Here is a 13,933-nt window from a genome sequence, read left to right as displayed (position 1 = left end):
TGAATATTGATTCACTAAAAATAAACATTTTACACAAGTTAAAGGAAAAAAATTTCTTTAGATCCCGTTTCATCACACATGTTAGGTATTGTCATATTACATTTTTTTTTGAAACATTTATATGGTTTTGAAATTTGATTTTGTTCAATAGTTGTAGGTAGCTTCTATATCCGAACTTGATGCAGACTAGGGTACTTTTTACCATGTGTATGAACATTGTAATAACACATGTATGTAATCATTGTTAGCAAATTTGATACTTTCAAATGGATCCACAAAGCCTTGTTGTAATCCTAATTGTGTTCATAGTTTCCCAATGTCAGTTACTACTAACGTTGGAGGTACTCATGAACGATAATAAGTGGTTGCCACATACACCATACGATACTAGGCATAGAATTAGGCAGCTTGTGTACTTTTGCATGATACACGAGTCTGATCTAGTGTATCACAAAAGCACTCAAATAAACAGGCGAACATTTTCTTTTCTATGACATTTACTACGGATTGTTGTTGGCCTTTCGTCGACGAAGATTATTGATGTTGAGGAAATGGTTGTCATGTTCTTACACATCCTTGCTCATGACATAAACAATCGAGTTATACAGAGGAAATTTGTCCGGTCAGGTGAGATTGTTTCACGACATTTCAACCTCGTCTTGTTGGTTGTGATACGACTCCACAATGAGTTGATAAAGAAATATGTGCCAGTAACAAACACCTGCATGGATCAACTGGTAGAAGTATTTCGAGGTACGCGTAGTCGAAATCATCTTTATGTCAAATCTCACTACGCCCCACTAATTTATGTCAGTTTGTTTAAATATGCAGTATTGCCTTGGGGCATTAGACAAGACGTATATAAAGTGAACATACTGCAAACCGATGCCCTATGTACAAAATGCGTAAGGGAGAAATTGTCATTAATGTCCTTAGCGTCTACGACATAAAAGGGGATTTTGTATTTGTATTAGCTAGTTGGGAAGGATCCGCAGTAGATTCGCAGATTCTCCGAAATGCGTTTGCACGACCAAACAGACTGCAAATGCCAATGGGTATTTACAATTTCTTATTAAACCATATTGCTTATCAATTTAAAATTGACCGCACTTAAGACTATGACTTTTCGTAATAGGGGTTTACTATCTGTAGGACGCGAGCTATCCAAATGCAAAGGAATTTCTCGCCCCATACAGAGGCTAGAGGTACCACTTGTAAGAGTGGTGTGGTATTGGAATTGCATCAACCACTGTGAAAGAATACTTCAACATGAAACACTCATCCACGAGGAATGTCATTGGACGCGTGTTTGGTCTTCTGAAGGGTCACTGGGCAATACTTCGTGGGAAGTCATACTATGCCCTTCAAATGCAGTGTCACACCATCCTAGCATGTTACCTACTACACAAATTGATTAACAGAGAAATGACGAATGGCAAAGACTTAGACGACGTAGACGAGGGAGACTCGGTGTACCCAACGACTACTACAGATGATGACATTCGGTACATTGAGATCACGAACGAGTGGACTCAGTGGTGAGATAAATTAGCAGAAGCAATGTTCACTGAATGACAATTGCGTAACGTATAGCTAAAACAATTTTAAATTATAACTCTTATTTTGTATGGCAATTTAAATTCCCTCTATCTTTAATTTCAATGTTGAATGTATGCAAGCATGATTTACATAAGGGAAAAATGTACATTATAATGACATGACGTGAAGTTGTTTAGCCTTTATTGTGTTTTCACCCTTAGCATTCCAAATTACTTACGTACTTCATGTGATTGTCATTGTTAGTATGACAAGTTCGTCTTGTTCCCCCAAACATGTATGGACAAAGGAGGAGGATGCCACTCTAGTTGAGTGTTTGGTGGAGTAGGTATCCGTAAGTGGATGGAAGTCAGACAATGAGACGTTCCGACTAGGTTACTTGGCCCAACTTGTCTGAATGATGGTTGCAAAGATGCATGGATGTCATGTCTGATCATCTTCATAATTAGTATGTAATGTACACATTTTTAAATTAAAATATATAACTATATATTTGTCTAATATACCTCTTGTCCTTCATTTTCTGTTTCATCGTTTCTATCTTAATCATCATTAAAGTTAGTATGCAAAATATACATATATATATGACTAATATATAGATTATTCCATAAATCATAATATAGAGATCAATAAAAAATCTACCTGTTGTTCATTTTTTCCTTCACTTTCATTTCCAGATTTCCCATCCTTTTCTCCTTTATCTCTTCTTCCCCTTTCTTCACTATTATTTCTATCACCTTCACCTCCATCATTCTCATTATTCCTATCCCTTTGTATGGTTTCATTTGTTACCATTGTTTCCCTTTCCTTCTTTTTCAACATACTTTTTAGACTTTGACCTCAAGAATCAGTTTGTCCAATTTCATGTTTAAAGATTGATTGTTGGCCATCATTAGTTCTTGAAATTTGAGGAAGTATTCAGGAACTTCCTCATTGGATTGGTCAGCTTGCTGTGAGCATTTTCCTTTCTCAAATCTTTCATTGGTTTCCTCTCTACTTTGTGTTTCATGGAATGTGCTTCATTCCACGAAATCATCCTCAGGAATCATGGCGTTAAATTAGAACTGTTTCAAAAATGACATTATGATATGAGTTTATATTATATGCATATACATATATAATTTTATCAATAAGAATAAAATATACAGTTTGCATTAAACCTGTTGACGGTCGAAGACCCTTTCTGCTAATTCTTTCCATTATGAGTAGTCAACTACCCAGTTCAGCATGCATATGATCTTCTTGTGATTAAATCTTTGTGCACAAAATATTGAAGGACCAATCAACAATTGGATGCATTCATACACTCATACTAAAAGAGAGTAAGCAAATCCAGAGATTCCAACAGCTAGGGCAGATAGAATTTTTATAGATTTTTTTTTATAGAATCTATTAGCACATTATACCATATTCTTCCCCATGGATACTCATTAAACTGTTTTTCATCATCCAGTAATTTAATGTATTCCAAATCAATATTGGTTGTGAATTGTTTTCCAAGGAGAAAATTCTCTAGGAAGTATATCTTTACCATTTTTATTTTATCTTCCTCCTTCAGGTTTTTAGAGTCATTAAATAAAAATGAGATCCATGACCACGGTATTGGGTCTTCATTCTTAAAGTACTTGGATAGAAATTTTCTCTTTACCTTAGAAGTATCTACGGTTGGCTCGAATTCCCTAATGCCAAATTTGGCTATAGTTCCTTTAAAGTTAAACTACAACTCATCGTCCTTTGTCAATGTACATTGACGTCTGATGATGTGGTATAGGGTTTAGGGAGTTGGCTCTGGAATTTTGAGAATTTTAGGTCTAGAAAACTACCAAACGACATATTTCTAAATACATCTAATGCCCTATTATTTAATTTTCTTTTTATATTTCTAATAACATCTAGTCTTGTATAGATGTTTAATTTCTGCACTCTTGACCATTGACTTCTTTTCAGGATAAATGGTGTACCTTGCAAACATAATTTGAAAGACAATATCATTCTATGTATACATAATATATACTATTAAATCACATTACACTAAGTATATTTCAATAACTTAATGAGTATCTCATAATCATCCTCTTCCTCAGCTGTTTTTTTCTCCTTCTTTTATCCTTACTCGATTTCTATAACAATATTAGTAATATACATTTTAAATTATAAGATCATTTGTTAGTGATAAATAACTGCACTTTACTGTACACAAATATTTTATACATATATTTTATATACCTTTTTATTTGATTTTCTTCCTCATTTCTTCACATTTCTAGTTCCTTATTTTTCCAGCTTTTTTTCTTATCACTTTTTTTTTATCTTCTTTCTATTATCCTTCTTCTCTTCCCTTACTTTGACAACTTCCTCTGATTTTCTCTTCCTAGATACCTAACTTTCATATATATGTTAAAAAAACTTATATTTATGTAACGATAGTTTCTTAGATACCTACATTTCATATATACGTACATTTTCAGTTTGAGTGTCTTCCCTTTTCCCTTTAACACACGTTTGAACAATCTCCTTTTGACTATTGGTAAATTATCCTACAGATAATCGAATACCATTAACGTTAGTTTCAATTCATACAGAAAATTGAATATCATTTGTACAATAAACCATTTTCAATTAATATAGATCATAAATAAACCTCATCAAACTCCGATGAAAAGTTAAATGATACATCATATGATGTTTCTTCTTCATTAATCTACAAACAAATACAACTAAAGCATCAACAAATAGCATATCAAATATATACATTAGTGAATATAAAATATACTTACTGGTTTAGATTGTTTTCCTTTGTTGTTTTTTGGCATTTTTGCTTCCGATATTTCAAACACCACATCCTTTTCACAAACTTTTGATCCTAGTACACAACAATCTGTATAATTGTAGGTCCTCTTAACTCTTCTTCATTATCTTCTGGATATATAGTTTGTAGTGGTTTGTATCGGATTGGTTTTTCATTTCTTACATCCTCCTACTATATACATACATATTATATTTTTGTTTAACTATTTATACCATTTAAAATTCAAATTCAGAAAGTTAGAAATATACCTTTGTATTATTGTCGATTAGAATAAGGTCATCCTTGTTTGATTCAATATTTTTCAACCTCGATCCTAGGCATCTTTCACTTTTACGAACCATTTGTTTCAACCTACAATATAAACTACAGATTATGATACAATACAACGTTATCCTAGTCAAACACTTCGTGTTTCCTGTGCCATTTGATTTTTAAGAATATAAACATCAGTAAAAAATATATACAACATGCATTACTTAATTTTTGGTTTACAAAGAGAATCTAAACTTAAATTGGTTGTTTAAACAAAAACTCAACACTTCAATATATACAGACTTCAAAATGGTGGTTTTATCACTAGAACAAATCTGGCCTTTAATGTCGGTTGGAAAAAATGAAAAAAGAGCTTTAATGTCGTTTTTGAAAAGGCGGATGTTTAATGTCGGTTTTAAACCGACATTAAAGCTGAGCTTTAATGTCGGCTTAAAACCGACATTAAACATCCTTGTTTTGAAAAGCGATATTAAAGCTCCTTTTTAATTTTAATTTTTTTAATTTTTTATTTTATAAAAAAATGACTTTCTCTCTCTTACTTTACTCTTTCTCAATCACCCACAGGATTTCATCCTTCCAATTTCTTCTTCACTTCTCATTCTCATCTAACAATCTTCCCTTTCTTCTCTGAACAGTCGCCGCCACCACCACCACCATCGTCCCTCGTGCCCAGCCCGTGCCCGCCACCACCGTCGTCACTCCTCACGTTCTTCAAACACTGTTATGCTTGCCACCACTGTCGGGAATCCTTTTCTTCAACCATGTTCATGTCCAGCCCTCGCCACCACCGTCGCCGTCTGCGTTTATCTCACAAGCTCCGATCTGGTTGGCTTGTGGCCAGATCTGTTGCAGAAGAGTCAATTAGCTGTTGCAGATATATGATGTTTTTTGCACTTTACTACATCGGCGAGCCAGATCTACAATATACTTAAGAAAATTGAATATCCCCCTTACATCGGCGAGGAGGATCGGTGTGAAGCGATGTTTCATGAGGACCCTAGTTGGAGTACTTCTTCCTCCATGGACGATCTTCTCATGTTCGATGTTCGTAGTACGATTCATTCTTCTTCTTATGAGTTTTTTCAGACCCGCCTTTGTTGTTCCTCCGCCGTGGATGGTGGAGCTCAGCCTTCTGCTTCCTCCTTCCGACTGAAACGGAGGAAGATGGCAGCCGATGATGATCTCGAAGATACTGCCACTTCTCCTCCTCATCCTTCCATTGTTTCCAAGGTACTTTCTATAGCAAATTAATATCACATTTGTAAATAATTTCAGAAGTAATTTAATATAATTCTTTTTATATTTTCCAAGGCTCATGTTGCAAGCCTATATTTGTCCCTCTGATATTCTATCATCTTTTTCGATCAGAACTTGGTTCTTCTATTGTATTTGTGCACATACAAATATTTGTTTCAACATTTATCATGTGCAATCCAAGTAGCTGTAATTGTTATTTTCAGTTGCCTTTTCTCCGTCATCTAGCTTCCTCTTTCCTCTTCTTCATTTCTTTCCAGCCATGCTGTGTGGCTGTCAATAAGATGTGTCTTGGTGGAACATATTCTTTTCTTTTTTCTAGTCTTATATGTGAGTATTTGGTTGTATAGAACTGTGCTACATTTAGTCAATAATTACGATGTTTTCTTTGTTCAGGCACAAGGAATGCGTAGGTATGTTGAAGAGATTGTTTTCTCTTTTACCTACCCTAGGCTTAATTTGGAGGTATTTGTATTACCTGACTTTCTCTTAAGATTCTTAACTAGATTTTCTTTTTCATTTATTGTAATTAGATCAATTTGTTCTTGCATTTAGCTTTGTTACATTTTGGATCTCTAATTGGCATGGATAGGGATTGCAACAAAAAATTTCTAATTTACTTGTTAACGCTGATTTTAATTTACTCCCTTGATGAGGCAAGTTCTTTATTGTTCAGGTTACTAAACACATGAACCATCTGCTAAAAGCACCATTCTGTGTTCATCCCAAAACAGGTCGGTGTTGGATATAAATGCTAAAGTTAAATTAGTTGTGACTTGCTGAAACCTCATTGTGGTCTCAATGTAAAAGATTCATAAGGTTCTTATCAAAAAATAATAATTAAATATCATTAAAATGCACTTGATTTTGGAACCCTGATTAGAACGAAGGATCCAATTTTTCACTTTTGTGAACAGAACATGTGGTTACATATCACTGAATCTTACTGTTCCTTTTTATTCCAGGTCGTATCTGTGTCCCAATAGACCCTGAACACTGTGATGAGTTTGATCCTACTACTGTGCCAACTGTTGCCCAGGTAAAAATAACAAGAAATAAATGCATATTGCATAAATATTATGCTTTGCAACTCATTTGCAGCGAGGAAAATGTTTACTTTTCAGTTTAATACCTGATATTTTGTTGTGATTTAGTATACATAAGCTGAATTTTGGAATTTTTATTGTGTGTATATATATTTTTTATTATAAATGTCAGCAAACTTTAATCTTAAAAGGAAAAAGAAACAGAGAAAAAACCTAAAGGGCAAGGGAACAAGGTGTCTCCTCCCCAAAGCACGAGAATTATCAAAAGACCTTTCAATTGGTTGATTGCACAAGTGGTGCAATTACAAAAAGGATTGTGAAGGCTATTCCAATAGAGGTCGTTTCTCGTACAAGATCGCTAAAATAATTAAAAGAACTACACTTATCTGAAAAAACCGTAGCAGTCCTTTCCTTCCACAATAACCATAAGATTGCCTTCTGCACATTGCTCTAAAGCACTTTGGTTTTGTCTTTCAACTCTCCTCCACTGAAAGAATCAGCCATCCAATCTTTAACTGACCCGGGCATGCATCAGTCCAAATTAAACAGCCTCCTGAAATGCTCCCAAACCCTTCTACAGAAGTCACAATTGAGAAATTAGTGGTTCAAGGTTTCCTCACTTCTTACACCATGCACATGTTGGGGGATAAATGGGGAAATCTACTTGAATTTTTGACATTTATATTGGTACTATCAAAAGTCGTGGTCCACAAAAATAACCTAGTTTTTTTTTGTGAAACTAAACCCTTTCAAATATAAAGCCAACATAATTCAGGAGCCTTCTTTTCTTGAGCAATTCAATATAGGCAGACTTTACAGAGAACTTCCTACGCAACTTCACCCTCCAGACCAACTGATCTTCTGGGAATAAAGGGTCTACACTCCTTCAGAATAATACTGAGGTTGCTCCATTCTTCCAACTCCCTATCAAAGCAACTTTTTCTCAGCTTTAAATCCCAACTAAGGCCCATGAGATTCCACAAATCACTTTGCTTTGTTAGGCAACCAAAATTTTAAAACATCAATTGGTAGCAGCTTTTTCTTTGTGCATTCTGGCTGAAGAAAGATGATAAATACTTGTACAGATAAACCAAGATACAAAGCAATTATTCCATTATTCTTCATGGTAATTTGGTTTCTGTGCAATAACTTGAATTATAATGATGGATTGCAGCTCCTAGAAGAACTTAATGCAGCAGACATGGAAGTAGATAGTGAGACTGGTACGTTATACGATATCCTATCTTTACTATAGATTCGAGAGGTTCCTCCTTTAATTGCTTAGGTAACTGCAGTAGGATAACTCAATAAAAGTGATTAATCAATGCTGTTACAATCTTTTTCTTTAAGACAGACTGGGATAGAACCTCACTTGGCGAATCAATTAGGTTTTTCAGATCAGCATTCTTACAGCCATTACTAAAATCATGCAAGGTAAATCATCCCTTCATTTGGTGCCTTTTCATTATGGCTCTTTGGCGTAAATTTTTCTAACTTTTAACTTGACAAGGCGGATGTGTGTTTCTAAGAGAATCATTGTCGATCTGTATAAAATGAGTATGTGCTATTAATAATGTAGGAAGGAAGTTGCATTACGTCAGAGAGAGGTATTTACAACATCAAATACGTAACATCAAATACGTAACATTGTCGATCAACTTTGGTGGCTCTCCATTGTTGCTTCTGTTATGTCTTTTACTTACTCAACTATTGGACTTGGCCTTGGAGTTGCTCAAATTACTGGTAAATCCCATTAAACACATGGATCATAGTATAATATTTAAAACCTTTTTAATGCGATTTTAAGATGAAGATTGTGACTGTACTGTTCTTGTTTTGATTGTTTGTTTTAGCAAATGGAAAAATTGGAGGGAGCTTGACTGGAATTAGCATAGGAACTGTCACTCAAACACAAAAAGTATGGAGGAGCTTCCAAGCTCTTGGAGACATTGCTTTTGCCTACTCATACTCGATTATCCTCATTGAAATTCAGGTACGAATCTCAGAAAAAATCGATGTCCTTTTCCTTTTCCTTTTCCTTTTTTCTTCTTTTTTCAATTTGATTGATGGAGGTATGTTATGTTTTGTGGAACAGGACACTCTAAAATCTCCACCTTCAGAGGCTAAGACAATGAAGAAGGCAACTCTAGTGAGTGTGTCGGTGACAACGCTTTTTTATATGTTGTGTGGCGCTGCTGGCTACGCACCATTCGGGCACATGGCACCGGGAAACCTACTCACTGGGTTCGGGTTCTATATATAAATACAATATTAAGATTTCATTTTGTGTATGCAAATGTAAAAGACAAATATTAAAGTTTCTAAATAATATTAATTTTATTGATTTGTTGGCCTGAGAAAAAATATTTATTTACACGGATCGACTGTCAGTTTATAAAAAATGGAAAATAATGCAGCAATTAAATAAAAATAAATTTGTAAAAATGGATCAAAAAACAAGGCTTTAATGTCGTTTTTAAACTGACATTATTGGGGATCTATAATGTCGGTTATAAACCGACATTGTTGGCCTCTTTAATGTCGGTTTTAAACCAACATCAAAGCCCAACTGACATTAAAAGGCTTCAATAACACTATGAAAGATGTCGGTTGAAAACCGACATTAAAGGCCTTTAATGTCAGTTTTAAACCGACATTAAAGATGCCTTTAATGTCGCTTTTAAACCGACATTAAAGCCCAACCGACATTAAAGGCCTTTAATAACGCTCGCAAAGATGTCGGTCGCCAAGTGACATTAAAGGTCTTTAATGTCGGTTTTAAACCGACATTAAAGGCCAGATTTCTTGTAGTGTATCAAGAAATATATACAATATGCATGACTTAATTTGTGTTTTACACATAGTCTCTACACTTTAAAGTGGTTTAAACATAAAATCAACATGAGAACCCTAACTTCTTTGACATTCTCACTTTCTAAATAATATAGTTTGAAGAAAACTGTTAAAGTTTGTAAATAAATACAATTTGATTCTCGATATACCTCCTTTTATTCCATATAAGAACTATAAAAAACCACTCACTAGAAGTGAAGATTTCTTCTTAAGACAGTGATGGAAGACGCCTTTGGCCGGATGGTAAAGCTCTATGGAATACTGAGAGAATGAAAACCCTAATGTGAACAATGGTCTGTGGAATAATGAGAGAACGATGGTAGTTTTGTCGGATAACGTGCGCTTTCCTTACGTGCACTGATTTTCTCCTTTTCACGCTTCAAACATCTCGCTTTCCTTCCGTTTGAATTCTTTTTTTTTTCCTTCAAGTACAATAATGATGGGTATATGAGTAAAATGACCCATATTTTTACGAAATAAATGAGCCTATTAGGACTTTTGTGGAATTTATGGAGAAATTAGGCTCATTGTATAATATCTTAGAGCAAATTATGACAGTCGAGTTAAAACCCAATAGGCTAAGAGAGATTATGCTGACCCGCGACCCAAGCCCACTTCATTACCCCATAACCCCCATCCAACCCCTAAAATATTAACTTATTGATTGATTTCGATTTTATGGTGCATCTTGGTAGATATTACATCGAGATTCATAGCAGGTTTTTCTAAAAATATTTGGAGAAATTTTAAAAATCGAGATTCATAGCAAGTTTTCAAATTTGATTATCTTAACTAATTTTTCTCCAAATTCGGTTATCTATAATCTTTTACAGTCTTATACTAAATCTGAACTAATTTTTTGTAGATCTTAAATCAATCTTTTATATGATTTCTCACATCTTTTATCCTAATTTAGGTGTTCCATTATTATATAAGGTTTTAAATAAATTTACAACAAATTTGGGAATATTACATAGAAAAAGTTGATCTCAATTCATTCCTTATAAACTTTTACCAAGAAAGGCCAAAATTATCAATATTTAAAACTTTCCCGTTACAATTTTTCTCAGGTGGAACAGAGATCCATAATTTTTATTTTCAAATATCGGTTATTTGCATAGTAAATCAATTATTTTTTAAATATTTGATAGTGTTATTTTAAACTTTTGAAAAGATAAAAACAAATAGTTAAGATTTAGTGTAAGATTTGGGAAGAATTGAAAATTTGTTAGAAATTTCGATGTAATATCTATCGAGATACACAAGAAAAATCCAAAACAATAATTAAAAAGTTTTAATATTGCAGTAAAATATCAGTGGTGGATCTTACCTGAAATGGAGAAATAATTTTAGAGAATGGTGCTAGTTTTATAACACAAAATCTTAATGAGAATGTTTCTAATAACAATTTCCCCTACCCTCCACAAAATCATCTTCCTCCCTCTCCTTCAAATTTCTCTCTTCCTTTGGCACGAGTTGCAACGTGAAAATCCCCTTTGTGATTCTCTCATCTCTCGCAAACTCTCCACGCTCAATAGAAGCCGTTGTTCTTCACACTCAATCTCATCTCTCTCGTTTCACACCCCCTTCCCTTTGGCCACACACTACCAGTCGTCACTGCTGTCGCTTTAGTCCGTGTGCAACTTCAGTTCGAAAGCCTAGTTTTCCCCTTGTTTTGGCTTTCATTTACGTAACCCACAACGTCAACTCCAACAACACCACCCTTCTTCGGTAAACCTTGTCAGCTTTTTTTTTCCTATATGGATTTGACACATTTAAAGACCGACCAACAAAGCTTTGGTTGCTTGGGCAAGTTTCAGTAGCTAAGAATACTCTAAATTCATTTTGAAAACTAATTTAAAGTCGTTTTGATTTATCTCTAACACTTTGGTATCCCATATCGGTAGATTTGAAATAGTTTCAGAAATTCATGGATGGTTGATATATCAAATTATTAATTAAATTTTATTTAATAATTTGTAGTCTTAATATAAATTTTTTATTTTATCTTTTATATGACATTTAAGTAGGGATAATTCAATATTTTTATTTAAGGGATCTTTTCCAAAATATAACAAAGTGGCAAAATATTTACACTATATAGAACAATTCTAAAAATGGAAAAAGCTCACATGCCCACCATAAAAAATACAAAAAATGCCCATCAACAATGCGTGTAATATATTTGGTAATGCACGTAATATATTTGATACGCGATCATTTAGATTTGGCTATTGTTTGGTACACGAACGTTTAGATTTGTTTGTTCAATTATATTGTTTAATTTGGTCACATGATCGTTAATTAGTTGGGTTACACGATCGTTTAAATTTGATTATACGATCGTTTAGATTTGGCTAAACGATTTGTTTTTTCAAAATTTGGTACACGATCGTTTAAATTTGTCTAAACGATTTTTTTTCAAGATTCTTTATACACAATTTTTTAAATTTGGTTACCCTAATCTAAATAGCTAAATGATTTTTTTTCAAGATTCTTTATACACGATCTGATTTTTTAGATTTGGTTACCCTAATCTAAACAAGTAAAAAAAGAAAAAATGAAAGATGATGCACGCAACGAACGAAAAAAAAAAGAAAACGAAGAAAGAAGAAGAAAGACATGCACAAAGCAAAAAAAAAAAAAAAAGAAGAGAAAAACAAGAAAGACGATAGAAAGAAATCAGATTTGGTTACCCAAATCTAAACGACGTAAAAAAAAGAGAAAAAGAAGAAAGATGGAAAGAAATTGCAGAAAAGTAAAAGAGAAAGATGATAAAAAATCGCAGAGAGAAAAAGAAAGATGGAAACTTGAAATATTTACAAAAAATGGTTAATTTTATGGGTTTTGTTACACGGACCATAAATATTTTAGTAGTTTATTATATTTATGAAAGTTTCCCTTTATTTAATAATTGTGACATAGTTTTAATATTTTCTCATTTTATCTTTTTGAATGACATTTAAGAAGGAGTAATTTAGTATTTTTACATGCATTTTGACTTGTTCTGGTAGATGATGGAAGAGTCACATCTCTATCGATTGCAATTCTTTGATCAAGGTTATATGCCAAGAAGATTCAAGTAATTAAATTTTATCATCTTGTTTGTGGAGTATTTGAACTTGAAGCAAGGAAATAGTTCTCTTTTATCTCTTTTCTCGATCAAAAGGTAATCTAAATATAATATTTCCTTTTAGATTGTCGTCAAATTGATTTGAAATTTTAAAATTTGATGTTTAGATTTGACCATTTGAACTCTTAATTCTCCAATCCTATAGTTTTTGTCGAAGGAATTGAATTTCTCGAGGGAGCAATTGATCATCATACAATTTGATTATCAATTTACAAAACTTTAATTATAGAGAACTAATGTTGCCTTTTAAACAGGATAAACATCAAACTAACCTAAGCATGCTTTCTATGGAGAAAACCAAGAAGACAAACTTACCCCTGATGAAATCTCTTCTTCACGAAAATCCCCTTCAATGAATCAATCGATCAAACACTAAATTTTCCTCCTTTGCACGAACAAATAAATCTCCACAAAACGAGAACGCTACCACACACATTACCCAACTAATCTCAACGTTTGGCTTTGCACGAAAATGTGTTCGATAATAAATTCTTTTAATATTTTTTTTTGAATTTCATTTATAAAATTAATCATGAAAAAATTTATAAATTTTTAATATAGTAATTGATAAACATTCAAGACTTTTAGAAAAATTAATTATTTAACATTTAAATAATAATATTAATTACTAGTATTTGTAAGGTGAGTAATTTGATAGGATAAATTTGATGAATGTATATTATTATGATGTATTAATAAATACAATAATTAGTAAGTTCTAATTAATTAATCATAAGCTAATTATAAAATTATTAAGAAATATATTCATATTCTTTTAATGATAATGATCATTAACAAACTACAAATATAATTAGTTAATTAATAGTGTTGTTTCATTGGTTTTTTACCGTTTAATTGAAAGTACCATTTATATAAAAATAAGTATGAGTATAAATATGTATATATATGTTCACACGAGATTTTCGGAGAAATTTGATTCGTGGAGTTGAACTTGTGTTGATGTTGTATTTATGTTGATTTGATGCGATGTGGTTCAATCTCTAGAAT

General features: G+C 32.9%; 2 protein-coding genes across 2 annotated transcripts; both read left to right on the top strand.

Annotated features, from left to right (window-relative positions):
* The first annotated feature begins 6,501 nt into the window (after positions 1-6,501).
* LOC127148675 (uncharacterized) lies at positions 6,502-8,584 on the top strand. The gene is made up of 5 exons (XM_051082870.1): positions 6,502-6,627; positions 6,859-6,932; positions 8,114-8,162; positions 8,294-8,373; positions 8,519-8,584. Exons 1-5 carry the CDS (start codon positions 6,582-6,584, stop codon positions 8,582-8,584), a joined length of 315 nt encoding a protein of 104 aa, XP_050938827.1. The 5' UTR covers positions 6,502-6,581.
* An 11-nt stretch (positions 8,585-8,595) lies between these two features.
* Positions 8,596-9,283, top strand: LOC127148532 (amino acid permease 3-like). The gene is made up of 3 exons (XM_051082588.1): positions 8,596-8,682; positions 8,793-8,932; positions 9,035-9,283. Exons 1-3 carry the CDS (start codon positions 8,628-8,630, stop codon positions 9,200-9,202), a joined length of 363 nt encoding a protein of 120 aa, XP_050938545.1. The 5' UTR covers positions 8,596-8,627; the 3' UTR covers positions 9,203-9,283.
* Positions 9,284-13,933: the final 4,650 nt, after the last annotated feature.

Source organism: Cucumis melo, chromosome 3, assembly GCF_025177605.1.
Source record: "Cucumis melo cultivar AY chromosome 3, USDA_Cmelo_AY_1.0, whole genome shotgun sequence".
Lineage (NCBI taxonomy): Eukaryota > Viridiplantae > Streptophyta > Magnoliopsida > Cucurbitales > Cucurbitaceae > Cucumis > Cucumis melo.
Note: the sequence above shows the minus strand (reverse complement) of the source record. Positions and strands in the feature narration are given on the sequence as shown.